A 20,858-nucleotide genomic window follows, 5' to 3' on the forward strand; every position below is an offset into this window, starting at 1 on the left:
TTCCTTAGGAACAGGTGGCATTCCAAACTACCGTTTCCAAGTACGTTGCTCTTAGACCACATAGCTGCATCCAGGAAACCAAGAGCTGTTCAATTCAGTCTTGTGAGAAAATTCGAAATGTTAAATGTATTAGAGGAGGAGTGGAAGGAGGAGGATTGTTACTCTTTTCTGTCGTTTTCCAGCATTTTCAACAATTTCTCTCTGGTTTTACCACGTTGGACATTAAAACTGAGAAATGTTTGTCACCTTTATTTATTCATTTAAAAATTATCATAGTTCACTCCATGTTAATATAAAGTAACAAATATCTTATGAAAAATAACTTTTCTACAACAAAAAAGATTGTGAAAACAGTGACATTGTTTTACCTTTTTGAGGATCGCTTTAGTATTTACCTTAAGAGAGCTGACTCTGACATCTGCTTCTACACTGTATTGCCATGTCGCTCATAATATAGCCTCCGGAAAGCTCATAGAAAGAGAAAGAGACAAAGGCAAATAATATCATAGTATTATTAGGAAAATAGTTTTGACCTCACAGACCCGCTCAAAGTACCTAAAAGACCCCCAGACGTTCCCAGACCACACTTCAGGAATTGCTGTTTGAGGGAATAAAACTATCCTTGTATCTCCTATGGCTATATTCTTTTAAAGCATAATAACCTGTGTTTCTGAAGAACTTACCTGGAGTTATGTGCAGATTTTAAATAAATCAAATGGAAAAACCCTTTACCCTTTCTTCTCCATGATGAAAGCAGTGAGCAAAATATGTCCTTTTTCTCTCTCTGAGGAACTTTGGACTTCCTTGTCTGTCTAATGCATTGATATTCTACTCGAAACGTACAGAGTGCTGGGCAACAGATGACATTTTGCTGGGGGTGGAAATTACGAGTACCCTGAGGAATTCAAAATACAGGCCCAGTAATAAAAATCACCATAAAACCCACAGAAAAAGACTGACCAAAAAAAAGAGGATGTGAAATTACAGAAATGATAGTTAATTTTGGATTAGGAAGAAAGAGAAAAATAAGAAAAGAAACTTGACTAACATAAACGCAAAGAAGAGGAAAAAGAGGCAAAGGCCCAGGTCTTTCTTACTATTTTCTGTGTTTGATTCCAAGCCAAATAAACATAGCTTCATACTGGGAGACTTTAATACATTTTAAACAGAATAAATATTTCTAATTAGATGCAATGTCTGGTTTTCCTTTTAGCCATTCTTCATGTTATGTACTATGGAATACTAATTGTGTAAAGTGCTAATGATTATTTCAAAGGATGAGGGGGCATTTTAATAGCCACACACATTTTCATGAACATACACATAATGGACTTAAAAAGATGATACCGATTGTCTTATGTCAGAACCTCTTACCTTTAATTCCCTGGTGTGTATCTAAGAAAGGGATTTAGTGTCTAGCAGATGTCAGCAAACTTGAGTACAGGACCAAATAGTCAATGCTTTTGGCTTTGTGAGCCACCCAGTCTGTGTTGCAACTGCTCAGCTCCACCATTGTGAACACAGTCATAGATGACATATAAATGAATGGGGGTGGCTGTGTTCCCCAAAAACTGTATTTTCAAAAACAGGTGGTGGGCAGGATTTGGCTCATGGGCCATAGTTTAGAAACCTCAAGAATCCAGCTTTCTTGACCTTAATTTAGTCAATCTTCCATAGACTTTGTCTTCCATAACACATACTTTATTTTTCTTGGAGAATCCCCTGAGAGTAATGTAAATAATGGTATTGTTCTCCAATACACAGTTAACATGGTGTCATTCTGAGATACTGAATTTAAGAATTGAACTGATACTACGTACTAGGTACTGAGAATAGAGTGTGATCACAGTATAATGCCTGTCCTTATGGTGCTTATAATATATTGACAGACATAGGAAATTACAATAAACCCTGTGATAGAAACAAGATGAAGAGCCATGGGATTATATAGCAGGGCCCATAACAGAGACTTGAGTGGTGTGGGGGGTGATAATTGAGAAAAGCTTCACAGAGAAAGTGATGGCTAGCCTGAGATTGGAAATGTAACTAGAAGCTACCTAGATCAAGATGGGGGGGAAGGGTATCCCAGACAGAAGGAGCAGAGTATGCTAAGTTCTAACATGAGTACAGTACTGGATTGAAGGGTAAGTTCAATGGATTTTAGAATGCAAAGAAAGATGAAGAAAGAGAAGTAGAGATCACATCATAAAGAGCTTTCTGATCCCTGTTAAAGAAGTTGGATTTTATCCCAATGACCCTAGGGAGTTACTGTGAAGGTATAATCAGAGACATATTTTAGAAACAGGATTCCTTCTGAAGTGTTGAGAATGGATAAGAAGATGGCAAGGTGGGTCGCAGAACCCAGTTAAGAAATAACCTCAGTAATCCAGACAGAGAGGATGGGAGGAGGAGTTGGTGGCAGGGAGAATGGAGAGAAGTGGACACATTCGAGAGAGCTATCTCACGTGGAATTGTGAGGACACATTTATTGATGCACTCTGGGAGTAAGAGACAGGAAAGAAACAAGGATGCCTCCGATATCTAGCTTGAGAGACTAGGAGCTGCAAAGACATCCATGGAGGCTGACAGAGAAGGTGGCTTGGGAGGGAAGATGATGGATGATACATGGGAAGAGAAAAACCTAGTTACGATTGAAAGCAGAAAAACTGAGGTCATTCACTTTTCATTGCATCTTCCACCACATGGCAATGGCTTTATTACAGCCTTTGCTGATAAATTATGTGACTCTGCCTCTGACAGATGAAGGTCCAAAGTATCCTTAGTGTTTTTATAAATCAGTTCCAGCACCTGCTTAGACAGCATACAATTAAAAATCCAGAAGTTCTGGGATTCAGTTAGTCAATTGGACCTATTAAAGTAGGATTGGAGAACAGAGTTCAATCCGGCAACTCCCCCAAAAGATTATTCTAGTATTTCTTTTTTATCTAAGAACTGAGTTACCTACATTCCATTGCAATTTTTTTTTTTTTTTCGCTTCCTTGTTCTGGGCATATTCTGCCCACACTCCTGCCTCAGGACCTTTGTGTTTTTTCTCTTTTGCTTAGAGCGCTCTCCCCCCGCCCCATTATCTGCATGGCTTGCTCCCTCACCTCATTTATTATCTACTTTAATTTAAGCTGCCACTTAAAAAGAAGCTCTGCATTTCAGTGGCTCAGCAATGAAAGTGTCTCACTCATGCAAAATTCACGAAGTTGTTTCTGATCAACAAACAGCTCCGCTCCAAATTGTGAATCAAAGACCCAAGCTACATTGATTTTGTGGCTCTGACATTTTTAACATGTGGCTGTAGAAAGAGGAGCGATAAGGAATATCACACGTGTAGGGATTAAGTTACAAGCCAGGCCTGGAATCAGTGAACCTCACTTTTGCTCACATTCCCTTGGCTAGAATTCAGTTATTGGCCATACCCAATGGCAGTGGAGGATGGGAAATGACAGCTAGCTTTGTGTTGAAGAGAAGGGGATCAAATTTTTTGGTGAGCAGATTGCCGTTCTCAAATAACCCTTCTCAGTGAAGCTTTCTCTGATTGATATAAAATTGCAAAACCAGCCTCCAACTCCACTCAATATTCCCTTTCTTCCTGGCTTCACTTTTTTTCTGTGTAGCATGTAACACTATGTCACAATCTACATGTTTCAGTTTATCTTGGGTATTGTCTGTCTCCCCTTAATAGAATGTAAGCTCTACAAGGGCAAAAACTTGCCTACATCTGTTGCCATATCACTGGCCACTAAGAGACCTTCAATAAATATGTTCGTTGCATTGTAATCCTACATCTACTTCACCTAGAATTAGTCTAATCTGGTGGCACTTTTACTCATAGATTGGCATTTTGACTCTAATTGTGTTTCCCCCACAAAATGTGTCAAGGAAATTTGTCAGAAGAGAGAAATAGAGCTGTCAACTGGTTCATCAAAAAGCTCAATTTCAAATAGTCCTTCTGTGTACTCATGCATGCTTTATAAAAACTTTTATGTGTGTAAGTGTGTTGGCTTAAGCAAATTTCTGAGATGGAACTAACAGCTCAGTATCCAGATTTACCCTTTTTTTAACTATTTTCTCTACCATTTGTTGAATGCTATTAGTAAAGCGCTAGACAAAAACTGGTGTTTCTGAGAGCAAATTTAATCCATATAACCAACCATGCAATGTTAAATGTCCCAGTTTTAAGAATGAAGAAACTTTTACCTTATAGAAGTTAAGCAACTTCCCCAAGTTCATGCACTCAAGTAATAACTTGCAGGGCCTTGATTTGGTTTTCTTTTTCTTTCAGTAGGTCACCACTAAGCTTCAGGATATCCCTTCTCATTTTCATAATTTTTTCCTTACTATTGAGAAATAAAAGCCTGAGCAACCTTGATACGTTATTTCTCTCAGGAGCACTTCAGTTTAATAAAGCACAAGCTGTAGACAAAATGAATAAATGTCTAACTGTGTAACTCCAGCACGAACCGGGTACGAGAGGCGTGTTCATTTAAAAATAGTTGATGCTTTGGTTCTGATTCTGACAATGTCCTATAGAGGGTGTGACCTGGGGAAGTTAATGTGTGTGGCTAAAAATGTTTTTGTTTTTGTTTTTACCTTAAGAGAGGACTTACATTTGAATCCTTTTGAAGTTTCTCATGTTACAAGATCCTCATTTATTTTGCTCAGAACAACAAACTACTGTCTGGGAAAGACGTATTAATTTCATCTCAAATGATGAGGATTTGGGCTATCTGTAGAAGTCTCTTGATAAAGGAAAGAAATGGGAAAAAATTAACAGAAGTCATGATTAGCTTTGTTGGTATGACATCACAGTTGAAAGAGTTGTATGTCATTGTAAACAAGGTCTGTAAAGATTATTTTATAAGCAACTCAGTAAGTGGTTACATTGCGTACCTTACAGACATATGGCACAGAAAAGAGAAAAACTGTCTTTACATAACATAGAACTGTCTGGTGTAAATGTGTGCTTATAGCTTGGAGTAAAATTTCCAGTAGAACCTTATACATGGACTCGGCAGTGCCATATATCAGGCCCTGTGGGTAGAAGTGAAGATGACTCTGTCTAGAAAACTGAATTAGGTGACTCAAAAAGTGCATCCATCAGAGTGACAACTCCAGTGTTGAACATGGATGTGAGGAATGTATACACAACTACTTTATAAACTGGGAAGGTGAAAATGTGATTTTTCTAATATAATATATAATTTTAAATTAGTATGTGCAATCAAATTAATTAAGCTGCGTAGATAGCAGGTGTTGATTCTCTCTACATTTTCTGAAGTTTCTATGTTAACAGTTAATCAAAAACTTAGTGAGGGGGGCGCCTGGGTGGCTCAGTTGGTTAAGCGACTGCCTTCGGCTCAGGTCATGATCCTGGAGTCCTGGGATCGAGTCCCGCATCGGGCTCCCTGCTCAGCGGGGAGTCTGCTTCTCCTTCTGACCCTCTTCCCTCTCATGCTCTCTATCTCTCATTCTCTCTCTCTCAAATAAATAAATAAAATCTTTAAAAAAAAAAAACTTAGCGAGGTACTTCTTATTTGGAAAATGGGAGAGATAATCGCCTTATATTGGGATATATATGGTATATATATCTCCCCGGGGTTTCACTTTATTCATTGGCAATTTTACAGAGGCAATGCAAGGGATGTATTGAGTATTTAAAAAGATTCAAATGTGAAAATATCTAGCGGTTGGCCTGAAACACTTCGTAGATCCTCCCCTTCTAAAATCATGCCATGTGATTTGGCAGTCTTTCTCTTACGGTAACAGCAACCCCACAGAACATGTTCATTAAGAGTTAATGTTAAATTCATTGAATTTAGCAGCACATCCATAACTCTTCCTTTCTGATTATGCAAATCTCTCCCCATCATAATATGTGCTTCCTTCAATTGCATTAAGAGCATTTATAATGTAAACGGCAACAGAGCCAATATTTCAAACAGAAGCCATTCTTTAAAAAAAAAAAATAACTAAATGTATTGAAATGCCTCTAAAAGTAAAATATTTAGCACTTAATTGCAGATGGGTAATGTTAAATATCCCATTCATTATTATTACTACCACATGCCTGAATAAATCCTACCATAAGCATTAAGCGAGTAGGTAAACAAAGAAATAACACTTCATGTGATGAATGCCAATATAAAGCACATTTAAACTGTTCCGTCAAGAGACAAGCCTGGAAATGCTAACTGTGTTCCTTTGCTTTTCTGCAATCATCTGAATACATAAATTCAAATTGCAGCTTTTAAAACTTCAAATCGAGGCTTTTGAAATTTCAGAAAACACATGCGCTTGAAAAAGCAGATTATAACAAGGTCCCGGTGGGATTTTGGCACCATCTTTTTTATATTTCAAAGTATAAAAAACAGACCTAGACAAGAAATGACTACCAAATGTTTTCATATTTAAAAAGATGCTGTACTTTTTTTAAAAAAATTAAATCATTCAGAAAAGTTTTCCACAAACATTGTGTGAAGAGAAAGATTATGGCAAATAGCTTAGCCAAAACTTTTACTTTTTAAAGCGATGATTTATTCTATCTGGGAGTACTTAAGAATTTTCTAGATTAGTATACAGTTAATATCCATAAAACCATATCAAGTCACTGCCTTTCAAACTGATGCTGCAAGTTAATTAGAAAACATACTTAATTATTTATAATGCACGGATGAGTCCCAGCTACACTCCAAATGCACTGTAAATACAGAAAATTTAACAGATTCATACTGGAAAGACAGTAATTCTTCATAAAATAATTTATTGATTTGATGGAATCCCTATCAAAATCTCCAGTGAGATTTATTCTGTAATTTGACCAAATGATACTCATATTACATAAATTAGAAGAGCTAAAGTAAGAGAGGTTAACCTACCCGAAATTAAGCCTCCTTTAAAGCTACAGTGCTTGCAGTAGTGCATTACTGTCAAAAAATCTATAGTAGATCAGTAAACAGAACCTCATTACATATGAAACACAAAATGAGGAAATAACCACAAATCAGTAGAGAATAGATTGTGCTGGGGAAAAATAATCAATTTCTCAAAAACCCTTCAAGGTCAGAAACTTAGCTATATAAATTTAAGATGGATTAAGTTTTTATTTGTTGTAAATGGAAGTATAATGATCCAAAATAATATAAAGGTGAATATTTAAACAACTGTAGGACGTTCACAATTTTCAGAGTAGTATCAATGAAAGAAATCACAAAGAAAGTGATAACATTTTATTTAGAAACAAAAATATAAAAATTCAAAAGGTAAAATGGAAACTAGAAAAATATTCTCAATATTTTTTTAATTTTTATTTTTTATCAAACTGGATAACATGAAAAGGACTTTTACAAACAAAACACAGGAAAAATAGGCAACAGACACAGCAGACAATTGATAGTAGAAGCAAATGACAAATAGACACAAATACACAAATTTTGTCAACTTTACTATTAATAAAAAACAGAAAAAACATCCATGACAAACTATTTTTCTTCTATCAAGCGTATAAATCATAATGTGCTGTAGTGGTAAATGGGTGTTGAGACAAGTGTTTTATAACTATTGGTAGAAGGGCATGAGTGTTCCCGTTACCAGCTTTGCAAAGAAATGTAGCAATGTGTATCGAAATCCTTAGTGTTCTTATTGTGTACTTTTCTTCCTTAGTCTAAGGAAATTAGCAGACACGTAAGCCAAAATGTATAAACAAATGTATTTTTATAGAATTATTTATTATGATGAAAAATAGGAACCAAACTAAATGTCTAATAATAAAAGAATGGTGAAATATGGTGTATCTACATATGGGTTATTACTCAGATCAGAAAAATCAATTTTTCAAAGAATAATTAATGACCTAAGGAAATACAGTAGAATATTAAATTTGGAAAATTGGTACACAATGTTTATAGAGTTTGATAGCAATTAAATATATAAATCTCAATGAAAATGAGTAAGTACATTTTCCCTCTTTTTCTTGGCTGAATATTCCTGAAAGAAAAATACATGCAAGTAATTGAGACATGTTTGAAGTGGAGACTGGAGATACTTGCTTTTAGAATTTTATTCTAGGTTTGAGGTGCTCTTTTTTTTTTCGGTTTGATATTACTCTCTCTTGCTCTTTAAGCTTTTGTTTGTTAGGTTTTGGATTTTTTTCTCTTGCTGATATGGTCAACTTCTAGATGAAGGCTGAGAAAAGCTTTACCCATCTGTTTTACAAATGTAATCTGATTTTAGCAAAGTTTTAGTTAACTAAAATGAGAAAAAAGAAATGGTAGGACTGGGCGCCTGGGTGGCTCAGTTGGTTAAGCGACTGCCTTCGGCTCAGGTCATGATCCTGGAGTCCCGGGATCGAGTCCCGCATCGGGCTCCCTGCTCAGCGGGGAGTCTGCTTCTCCCTCTGACCCTCTTCCCTCTCGAGCTCTCTATCTCTCATTCTCTCTCTCTCTCTAATAAATAAATAAATTCTTAAAAAAAAAAAGAACATTAGAATTTAAAAAAAAAAAGAAAGAAATGGTAGGACTAAGGTTGCTCTAAGCATCTGGGACACTGCAAGATGATGGAGCCAAATTCTAAAGGAGACAAAGATTTGTGAAGGGAGGAAGGAAGGGAAGAAGGATGGAGAGATGGATGGATGGAAGGAAGGGAGGGAGGGAGGAAGGAAGGAAGAGAAGAAGGAAGGATGGATGGAAGGAAGGGAGGGAGGGAGGAGGAAGGAGAGAAAGGAAAAAAGAAAAATGATGAGGTAGACTGACACACACTCTTGAAACCTAGACCCAAGAATTTGAACCACCTTAGAACTTTAAAAAAAAAAAGGATGTCTATAATGGAATTTTTCCTCTTTAAGAATTTCTTCTCAGTCCAGAGTCTGTGGGAAAATGGTTCTCTTCCACATTCTAAAGCAAGCTGCCAGCAATTGACACCAGCCACTTCCCCGTAGGGTTTAATAAGAAGTGACAGCAGTACTATGTTTACTACCGGTGACTTCAACCTCCTCTGCGCCCTGTGTCCCAGTCCATGTCAGAGGATCAGATGGTATGGCATAGCTTTGTAGGGAGTGCAGTTTTTCTCATGAGGCTCAGCTTCCTCCCTTCTCCCCTTTCATTTCTCTGAAGTCAAAGGTAGGGGCTTCAGGATCATCACTGAAAACCAGTATGTGGACTGCACGAAGGGAGAACCATGTTCTCCTTCAGCTGAATGTTTGTTGAGGTGAAGAACTCATTCACCGGCCCCTGTAGCTTTTGGAGGGGCCAGAAGAACACTCTAGGCATTCCTCTGGCTTTCCACATCGAAGAAGGGAACGTGGGGGATGAGCAGGAGCCACAGGTTGCTCATACATAAGGAATCAATGAATAGCTGTGAAATGGACTTTTTCTTTAATTTTTCCATTTAAATAAGCACAAGGGAGAATTGCTAATCATTAATCTGAAAATAAAGAATGGACTCAAAAGATGCCAAATATGAAGAGTAAATTATTAATGCAAAAATTAGTTTACCATGTTTTATCCACCAACATCTTGCTGAGGACTCTGAAGTCTATATTTCCAGCTCTTTAAGCTCCAGATCTCTTTTTTCTACTAGTAATTTCCCCCTAAATATCTGATGCAATTCAGTGTACTCTCAGCTGGAGTAAATACTGTCTACTCAGCTAGATAAGGTGGAAAGCACTCATAGACCAGATGTAGTGGTCAGGTGAAGAGCACAGACTCTGGACCCAGATGACCCAGGACTGAATGCTGGATTGACTACGTAATAGCTGTATGACCTTGGGCAAAATACTAAGCAGGATTTTCTTTCATCTGCAAATGAGGAAAGATGAGTACCATCTCATAGGGGTAATGTGGGGACTTGGTACTTGATTCAGTGGATACCACGTAGTAATTGCTCAACGATTACTAGCCACTAATACCAGTCTGTCTTCTTTTATCCACAAGTCCTGTTGAATCTTCTCCTACATTTTTCATGTATCCTGTCTTACCCTTTTCCTCTGTTAGGCCTTGATGACTTGCACCTTCGTTACTTTATGCCTGTCCTTTTATGAGAATCTCATACTTGATTCCTCAGTCTCTTGTCATACCACCTGTGCCTACATCCATTTTCCACAGGATAGCCAGAGTGAGCTTTGGATGAAATCTGGCCCTACTAAAAACCTTTAAGTCGTTCATCACCTACAGATTAAAACAAAACATTCTAGGTACTTCATAATCCATCGGCTAGCCACCTCACCAGCTTTATCTCCTGACCCTCCCTGTATAGATCTTGAATACTTTGCTAACCAGTAATGTCAACATTAGGCATTAATGTCCGCATCCTTACTTTTCGTGTACAAGAGGGGCCAAAATATTCGTCATTGGCAAAAACTCATGTAATCAAATATTAATTCCCATGGAAAGTAATGCCAAATCTTTATTGACTCTGTTAATGGAAAATGAGCTCAAGCATCAGGCAGATAATGCCGATAATAATATCCATTCATAATTATAAGTTAAAGATAACAGTAAACTGTTGTTATATTATGAATTTTTTAAAAAAATCCTGAACCAACCAGCCACTTGGTAGCAGCCAAAAGAACCTGAGTCACTATGTCAGCACTGGGAAGTTGTGCAAATGAACTAAATTTCATCCATTTTTTTTTTTTATCTTCTTCACCTCATTCAGTCCCATGTTATTAATTCTTGTTCTGTTTTTTTATGTTGTTAATCACCATACATTACATCATTAGTTTTTTATGTACTGTTCCATGATTCATTGTTTGTGTATTACACCCAGTGCTCCATTCAGTACGTGCCCTCTTTAATACCCATCACCAGGCTAACCCATCCCCCACCCCCTCCCCTCTAGAACCCTCAGTTTGTTTCTCAGAGTCCATCGTCTCTCATGGTTCGTCTCCCCCTCTGATTACCTCCCCTTCATTTTTCCCTTCCTGCTATCTTCTTTTTTTTTTTTTTTTTAACAGGTATTATTTGTTTCAGAGGTACAGGTCTGTGATTCAACAGTCTTACACAATTCACAGTGCTCACCATAGCACATACCCTCCCCAATGTCAATTTCATCCATTCTAACCACGTTTTATCACATTAAAATCACTGAAACCAGGATGGGTTTTACAATCTCTGCTGGCCAGACCATATGTGGTTTGGAAGAAAATCCAAGAAACAGTGGTGGAGCCCTCTTAAGAAATCATCCTCTGATAGGGTGTGGGTAAAGACAGAGGTCAATTACTCTGAAGGGAAAAGTGATATAGGAGAGGCAAGTTCTAAATATGAGAAAGTTTTAGGACTACCTCATCGGTTTTTCACTTATATTTTACTTTTCATGTGTATGCAAGAGGACTATATGACAAAAATATAAAGAAATCTAAAAGAACAACTTCTTAATTGAAGGAAAGCCTTCAAACGAAAAACGTCATAGTTTAATCAGCACCATGACTTTTCCAATTCATGCCTGGCAGAACTTAGGATGGTCTTATATGACCTGCAACTGAAGGTGTCTTCAGTTTGGTGAAATATTGTCATACACATTGGCGGGTAAATTAGACCATGTTTCAGAATCAGTATTACAAAGAATGGGAAAGATTCTTTTAAGTTTTTATTTAAATTCTAATTAGTTAACAACTAGTGTAATATTAGTTTCAGGTGTGCAGTATAGTGATTCAACACTTCCATACATCACCCGGTGCTCATGAGGACAGGTGCACTTTTTAGTCCCCGTTACCTATCGGTATTATAAAGACTAGGAAGGGTTCTTTTAAAATAGGAATGCATGTAAAATGGAAAAGAATGATGGCAGAATTCATTCGTTAATGTAACAGTTACTGATTTAGCATCTAATCTGTGCCAAACATTGTTCCAGGAGCAAGGGTTACAGCAATAAATAAAAATCTTTGCTGTCAGGAAGTTTAATTTCATGTGTGTGAGAAAGACGTCCTATAAAATAACCAAATTACAGTGTTTGTTACATTTAGGAACTAGAAAGATAAAAAGAGAGAAAGAATAGACATTTGGGAGGAGAAATGTAATCTTCAGTAGGTTCACATCAGGGAAGACCTGCAGAAGGTGAGGGAGCCAGCCATGTTTAATATTTGAGGGAAGGACATTGTCAGCAGAAAAATACAGCAAGTACAGAGACTCAGAAGCGGGAACCCATGTAGTATATTTGAGGAGCACAGCAAGGAAGACAGAAGGTCTCAAGAAAGATAAGAGAAATACAGAGTAGATGGAAATGAGGTCAGAGAAGTAAGGAGATTGGGGATCAGCAGATTTCCTAGATCAGTGCTGGTCAATAGAAAAATAAGGTGAGCCACATGTGTAATTGAAATTTATATAGTTGCCACATCTTCTTTTAAAGAAGTGGGAACAGATGAAATGAGTATATCACTTAACCCAATATATTAAACATATTATTTCAACCTGTACATCATATAGAAAGTATTAATGAAAAAAGTATTAATGAGATGTTTTCCATTCTTTTCTTTAAAATAATTTTCTGGGGGCATCTGGGTGCCTCAGTTAGTTAAACGACTGTCTTCGGCTCAGCTTATGATCCTGGAGTCCCAGGATCGAGTCCCGCATCGGGCTCCCTGCTCAGCGGGGAGTCTGCTTCTCCCTCTGACCCTCCCCGCCCCTTGTGCACTCTCTCTCTCTCATTCTCTTTCTCTCTCAAATAAAATCTTTAAAAAAAAAGTTTTCTGTTTTACAGCAGTTGTAGGTTCTCAGCAAACTTGAGTAGAAGGTTCAGATAGAACAATTTTTTTGTACTAAGTCTTTGAAATCTGGTGTATATTGTACACTTAAAGCACATCTCAATTCCCCTTACAGCATTTCAGGTGCTTAGTAGCCACATGGGAAGGTATCTACTATATTGGACAGCACAGATCTGGACCCTCACAGAACACTGTAATGACTTTGGCTTTGCTGTGAATAAATTGGGAGGCAATAGAAGAGTTTTTACTGCAACAGTGACATAATATGCCTTAGGTTTCCATAGGATCCTGGAATATGACTTGAGTTTTCATAGGGTCTGCTTTGTTAGGAATAGAGAGAGAAGAGAATGTCTCCTCGCATGCCCTAGAACAGACTTTGGACAAACTCTCATCAAAGAGCAAAACTGAATATAGGCAAGCATAAATTCAATAAGTGGACCTGGTTTGGGGAAAGACTGTAATAGTAGTTCTTTCAACACCCTGTCTTTGCACAGGCTATAAATGAGACAGGCTGTGTCTTATTCCTACACGTGGGGATCTCTTGTTTCCTCTCATGGACTGTGAAATCATCAAGGCAAGGCACACAACATATCTATCTTTAATACTAATGCCCAGTAGCCTTGCTACTGGTTAGTAAGTAAGTAAGTTAGTAAGACCCTGATAAATATTTTTTAAATTGAAACCAAAAAAAACATGTAAACATCCCCAAAATGGAAACCACCCAAATGTCCACCAACAGAGATATATATTTAAACAATTCAATACTCTAAAGCCAGGAGATTAAACAAATTAAGCTATATGCCACATGGTTGGTTATTGTAAACATTATGTTGAGTGAAAGAGACAAGACACAGAAGAGTATATAGCATATCATTCCATATACTCAGTGTTCAATATAGGCAACATAATCGAGGTTGACAGGATACTGGTTATACTTGGAGGTAGTGACTGCAAGGGACAAGAGGGGCCTCTGGGCTTCTGATAACATTCTATTTTTTCTGGTCATTTGTACACTTTTTAAAAATATCTTGAGCTGGCGCCTGGGTGGCTCAGTCGTTAAGCATCTGCCTTCGGCTCAGGTCATGGTCCCAGGGTCCTGGGATCGAGCCCCGCATCGGGCTCCCTGCTCTGCTCAGCGGGAAGCCTGCTTCTCCCTCTCCCACTCCCCCTGCTTATGTTCCTGCTCTCACTATCTCTCTGTCAAATAAATAAATAAAATCTTTAAAAAAAATATCTTGAGCTACACAGCAGTCATAGTTTTACTTTCCTATATATACAGTCATATGTATGAATATATATGTTGTGTATATATATGTGTGCGTACCTATGTATGTGTATATATATAAGCTTTGTACTTATGTATGTGTATATATATTCAATTGAAAGCTTACATACTTTCCTACATATATTTATGTAGAAAAGTACACCTATGTATATGTATGTCTGTGTGTGTGTGCGTGTGTGTTTGTGTATTCAATTAAAAGCTTACATACAGGAGATATATCTCTCTCAAAAAACAACAAAACAAAACATTATAAATTATCTGAGGTGCAGACCATTTTGTTCAACTGTGTTATGATTCAACATGTAAGAATAAATTTATGGCTAATTGAAAAACATACAGTATATATATTTTTATAAGTGAAAACTTCCATTAGTACAACATATGTGATGTATTTTAACTCAGTTTTCCGCTTTCCTCAAGAAAGACTGTGAATCATAATTTGGAAAACATTTTAACATGTAAAAACTTAAGTGTTCTTTTTATTCCCTTGCTTTTACTTTTATTCTACAACTTCCCAGAAAGGTGTATTTTATTTAAGCATTTTAGAGCATGCAACTTCATGCTATGTACTTATTCTAGTGCAGTGGCTCTCACCCCAGGGCAATTTTGCTCCCAAGGGGATATTTGGTAGTGCCTTAAGACATTTTTGCTTGTCAGAGTTGAGGGAGGGATATGCTACTGGCATCGAATGGAGGAAGGCCAGGGATACTGCTAAGCCTCCTACAAAGCGGAGAACAGCCCCTCACAACTAAGAGTTATTGAACCCGAAATGTCAGTAGTGCTGAGGTTGAAAAACACTGCTCTCATTTAATAACATAATGTTGGAATTTTAAAATTAGAAGTTTTTTTCTTTGCCAGTTTTAACCTCTTACATTTAAGAAGTGTTGGAGATACTGAGGTCGCTCTGTTCAAAGTAAATGAATTTTCTTTAAAAAATTGTGTATTGTTAACATCTTTTAAATTTCTTATTTTCTTGAAAGTGTTACCACAGTTTTTTTTTGTTTGTTTCTGAGTTTTCTTAAAAAAAAAAAAAAGGAAGAAAGAAAAGTTTGAGAAATATGTTGTTTATAACAGTTTTATTCTTATTTCTCCAGGCTAGAGGAACAAAAGAATATCTTGTTAGAATTTCAAAGAGATGTAAATGAATTTGTTTTATGGTTGGAGGAAGCAGATAACGTTGCTAGTATTCCACTTGAACCTGGAAATGAGCAGCAGCTAAAAGAAAAACTTGAACAAGTCAAGGTAATTTTGTTTTCTAAAAACCCACAGGGCCTACTTGTATAAAGAGTATATGAATCTATTTTTTAAGGTATTTAATCTCTGATTTCCATTAGGTTATTGATAGTTCCTCACTAGATTTCCTCAAAACTTTATATTGTTTTAACCCAGTGTTTCCCAGCAAGTATTTTTTTTTTGTAAAAAGTACGTGTGTGTGTGTGTGTGTGTGTGTGTGTGTAAAATCCATGGCAGTATTTTGGAAACTAATTTGAAATTGATCTTAGATATATTGGAGAATTTTACAACTCCAAATTATTTCAGAAACTGGAGGGACTTTATAGAAATGAATTCCATTTCTTAGGATCTTAATTGCCAAATCAATCTCATTATTTCAGCCTCTAATTAGAGGTGTTCGATTAGCCTGAATCGGAGTGGTTGGGGGTGCATGGTGTTGGTTTACATTCTATACTGGTTGAATAGACATCCAGCCTTTTCAAGTGGCTTTTCATGCCTTCCTACTGCGATGTCTGCTTATTACTGATTATCTCACCTGGCTGACTGACGTGCACTGATTGTGTAGTTGGATTAACTTTCCTGGTTTTAGTTTTAGGAAAGAAACTTATTTGGATCTGTTTTACTATAATTCTTGAAACAAAGTTGAAAAGGAAGGGGAAATTAACATTTAATCGTCCTCTATTATGTGCTAAGTATTAGATGCACTTACATCTGCTATTTAATCTTCGTATAAAACTTTCAAAATGGTTGCTTGCTGTTATCCTCATTTTACAAGGTCATACAATCAAAGGGAAATGGAATTGCTCCTTTATCAATGATTCAGTTGGTTTGTACATGCAAATTAGACTCCCATGTCAACCACTTTATTTCTGTGAAACAAGAAATTTGTACCTGAACAGAGGATAAAGTATAAAAATAAAATTAATGCTTAGTTCAGTAAACAGATATTGAGTACCTACTCTATGTCTGATATGGCAAAAAAAAAAAAAAAAAAGCACCAAGTTTTGAATCTATAGTTCATTTGAAGATGGGTATGTCATAGAAAAATGAACTCAGTCTGTTCTTGAAAATTAATCTTTCCTAAATGTATCGAGTGTATATATAGCAATATAATTGATAACTCATTTAAGAGAAATGTTTAATGGTACTTATTAATATATATGCATTGATTTTCTATTTTCTTTAGACAGTCTAGATCAGCACTGTCCAACAGAACTTTCTGTAATGGTGGTAATGCTCTTATTGTCTATTGCAGTAGCCACGAGCTGTGTATGCCTTTTGAGTACTTGAAAGGTAGTGTGACCGGGGAACTGACTTTTTTATGTTATTGAAATTTAATTAATTTAAACTTAAGTAGCCTCATGTGGCTCGTGATACTATATTGGACACTGTAGCTCTAGATGACACAAATAAATAAAGGACAGTTATTAACAACCATGGTGGTTTTGTAGGTCTTGGGAAAGGGCATTCGTAATGGAAGACTGAATGAATAAAAGAAATGCAGGGATGTGGAGGAGTCCAAAATAGGGTTCATTAATGAAATTGCCCAAGTTGGAATCACAGCTCCGTTGCTTACTATTTTTGTGTCCTTGGAGCTGGTACTTCACCTCTCTGTCGGGATTTAATCTCTCTGTCTCAGCTTCCTTCTGTATAAGAGGAAGATAATAGGATCTACCTATAGAATTATATTATCTTAGTTAATTTTTATATAATATGTGATGAGGTTAACCCAGCGCCTGGTACCTGGTATGGTCTCAATGTTAGTTAGCTCCCAATATGATAATGCAATTTCTTACTCAGTAGTAAATTATAGCATGGATGCTTAATACCTGAGAGGATCACTTATTTACCCAGATTGCTCTATTTCTGACAGAGATGTGTTTTCAGAGTCTTAACAATGCTTGGGGTGTTAATTTTTGGAGCTCATGATACGACGTGATTCTTTTTTTCTTGAAAAGAATCTCCCAGGGATACAATATATAGGTTTATCTCCTTGGGAGTGGGTGCTCCAGTCCATCAGTTCTGTGCTCTGTGGAAAGCCATTGGTATTTGAGGTACCAGCCAGCCTTCAGTCAAGTTGCTTCGTTTTGATAGACTAATCAATAGAGACAAAGACAAGATAGTTGGAATTGTGCTGTAATTCATTTCAAACGTTGTTGCATTTGTCTGTTTCAGTTACTAGCGGAAGAGTTGCCCCTGCGCCAGGGAATTCTAAAACAATTAAATGAAACTGGAGGAACAGTGCTTGTAAGTGCTCCCATAAGCCCAGAAGAGCAAGATAAACTTGAAAATAAGCTCAAGCAGACAAATCTTCAGTGGATAAAGGTTAGACGTTAACCATCTCTGCTGTCACATGTGTTAAATGTTGCCAATGTTTGTATCTGTTTTGTTTCGAGGGTGTTTTATTGCTGGGGTTGGGGGAGGGGAACTGGTGTGTGGATTGGTGTGTTTTTTAATCTGACCATTTGATTTGGCTCCGTGATTCATTATGGATGGCAAGAATGGTGATGGTGGATGGCAGTACATTAATGACCAAATGACAAAATATATATACCATTGTTACTTTGCATGAGTTATGCTAAAGAATTAGACTGGAAAAGGGATGAAATAATTTCATTGTTCAGGTGTATACTGACGGTATTTAACTCAGATGGAGATGGTCTGCTTCAAGTATTATAAATCAAAATTACTTATCCTTACTTATGGTGTAGACTTAATCAGTGATTGATGCAAAAGGTATTTTATGTATTTGTTTGTTTATTTAGTTACTTAGTTGCTTAGTCACCTAACTTGTGGGTCTTTGTCTTTCTACCTTGGCTACTTTATAAATCTAATATTTTTAAATATTTATCAAATTAATACATACTTATTCTTTAAAACCAGTGGCACATATGAATATATCATGAAAACAACATCAGTCTATCAAAAGGTAATTCTTTTCCCACTGTACTCCTGTGGCAACGTTGTCATAAATCACGTGAACATACATCTGAATCTGCTCCTGCATCCTTTATTCTCTTCCATTTTACTGTGTCTGCCCTTCAACTATTACCACACTGGCTTAATAAGAATGATTTTTTAATAGCTTTACTGACACATAATTCATATACCATACAATGTACCCATTTTAAAGTGTATAATTCAATGATTTGGGTGTATTTTTGTTTACATTGTGGTAAAAAGGATATAACATAAAATTTGTCATTTTCATGATTTTTAAGTGTACAATTCAGTATCATGTACTACATTCACAATGTGCAACCATGACCATTATCTCTGTGCGAAACATTTTCATCCCTCCAAACAGAAATTCTGTAATCATCAAGCAGTAACTCCACATCCTGCTACCCACCCACACAATCTCTAATCTACTGTCTCTATGAATTTGCTTGTTCTAGAAGTTCATAAAAGTAGACTGATAATCTATCTGTCCCTTTGTGTGTAAATTATTTCACTTAGCGGAATGTTTTCAAGGTTCATCCATGCTGTAGCAGGTATCAGAATGTGATTCCTTTTTATAGCTGAGTAATGTTCCATTGTATGCATATATGCAATTGTTTTGTTTAAATTTGGGGGATCTGCTCATCTAAACCCTCCGTCTTTGTTCTTCTTAGTCCACACTTTCTTTGCTAGTTTTGGTTCATTGATTTAGCAAATAAATTTTAGAACTGACTTGTCATTTCACTGAAGCCTGTCAGGGTAGTGATTGGAATTGTGTTGAATTTGTAGATCAGTTAACATCTTTACAATATTGAGCCCTCTAATGTGTGAAAATGACATATCCCTTCATTTATTTAAGTCTTCTTGAATGCTTTTCTCACCATATTTTGCAGTGTTCCATCCAGAGGACCTGTATATCTTTTATTAGACTTCATCCCTGAATTTGACATTTTGATCCTATTTAATAAATGGAATTCATTTTGAATTTTTTCTCTTTATTGTTGGTATATAAAAATATAATGGATTTTTGTGTATTATACATTCATTGTCCTCGCTAAATTCACTTATTAATATTAATAGTTTTCAGAATCTTTTGCATTTTTTATGTGCACAGTTGTATCATCAAACAAAGGTAGTTTCTCTCTTTTCAATCCTTCGAATTTTATTTTATTTTTTGCATAGACTGGGGCTTCCAATACAATGTTTAATAGAAGTGGCAATAATGAGAAACTTTGACTCATTTCCTGTCTCAGGTGGAAAACTTTCAATAATTTATCATTAAATATTATGTTTATCATAGGACATTTTTAGGTTCTTTTAATCAAATTAAGGAATTTCTCCTTCTCAGTTCATGTTTTTGTTTTGAACAGGTATTGAATATATTCAAATGGTTTTTCTGTGTTTATTGAGCATATGATTTTTCTCCTTTGTGTGAATGCGGTAAACTACAGCCATTGGTTCTGGAGTGTGAAACGACTCTGGGATTCCTTAAAGAAATCATACTGGTCATGATGTCTTGTACTACTTAAGATTGCTGGATTCATTTTCTAATATGTTTAGGATTTTTATACTGTTCATGACAGAAAATCATCTGTAATTTTTTTTATAATATCTTTCTCAAGTGTTGATAGCAATGTTAGACTAGTCATAAAAACAAGTTGAAAAGTATTCTCTTTTTTTTCTGGAAGAAATTGTTGAAGATTGTTATTTCTTTCTAAGATGTTTCAGATAATTCAGTTGTAAATCCATCTGATGATGAAGTTATTTTTTTGTGGGAAAGTTTGTGATGACTGATTCAGTTTCTTTAATAGATACAGGGATGGTGAGATTTTTCCTTTCTTTGTGTGTAAGCTTTTGTGTCTTCCAAAGAATTTGTCTATTTCTGTGTCATTTTCTCTCTGGGTTGTAGACTTTATTCATACAGCCAGTAGTCTTCTATATATTTATGTATAAGAATGAGAAAATAGACTGTGGGTGCATCTTGTTGGCTGAGATATTTTACTCTGTGTACTAAGGCAGAGTTGACCTTCTTGCTAAAAGAGATCTTCAAATTCTGTACTGCAGTAGGCTTTATTCTAAGTTATCCACAACAACTGCTGAGATTCATTCCAGATGCCAAGTTTAATTTCTTTAGATAAGAGACACACACTTATTTGTCTTGATTCATATTTATTTTTGCTTGTAAGTAAATGTTAAGGGAAGACCATTCATTGTGGTAGTTTTGAGCTAGGGGCAAAGTTCCATCTATAAACTTTAAGTACCCGAATTTTAACCCACTTGTTAGCCCCAGGCATCATGGCATTTTCCTCCAATCTCCAGATACTGCCAAGGTCAGATCCCCGAATACCTAAGGCTATTTCTCCCTTACTGTATATGTATTCATGTAGTTCTACTTATATGTGCTTTTGACCTTCCAGAAATGTTATAAAACCTCATATCCATTTTTAACCACAGTTCTACTGCCTTATTGAGCATATTTAATACCTGTTAATTTTGTTCCATCCAGAATATAAAGCAAACTGTTATCCTTTAAACCAGTGGCAAATCCATGCCAAGAAGATATTGCTGAACTCTAATTTTCACATAATACAAAATGCCTTATTTCAAAAATGGCACAGTTACTTCTTAAGAATTGCTTGTTGTTTATCAGCACCCAACTAAATTGATAGGTATGGAAACGTTATACTGAGAAAA

At 36.2% G+C, this 20,858-nt stretch overlaps 1 protein-coding gene across 1 annotated transcript in view; it reads left to right on the forward strand.

Moving 5' to 3' along the window:
* Positions 1-20,858, forward strand: part of DMD (dystrophin) — a 1,674,912-nt gene that overhangs the window by 874,040 nt on the left and 780,014 nt on the right. The window contains exons 41-42 of the mRNA XM_088028834.1: positions 15,086-15,233; positions 17,400-17,549. Of these exons, the coding sequence (XP_087884960.1) occupies positions 15,086-15,233; positions 17,400-17,549 (298 nt within the window). The remainder of the gene's footprint in view (positions 1-15,085; positions 15,234-17,399; positions 17,550-20,858) is intronic.

The sequence above is a fragment of the Eumetopias jubatus genome, unplaced genomic scaffold (genome assembly GCF_037043125.1).
Source record: "Eumetopias jubatus isolate StellerSeaLion01/CBP00866 unplaced genomic scaffold, mEumJub1_p1.0 scaffold_11, whole genome shotgun sequence".
NCBI lineage: Eukaryota > Metazoa > Chordata > Mammalia > Carnivora > Otariidae > Eumetopias > Eumetopias jubatus.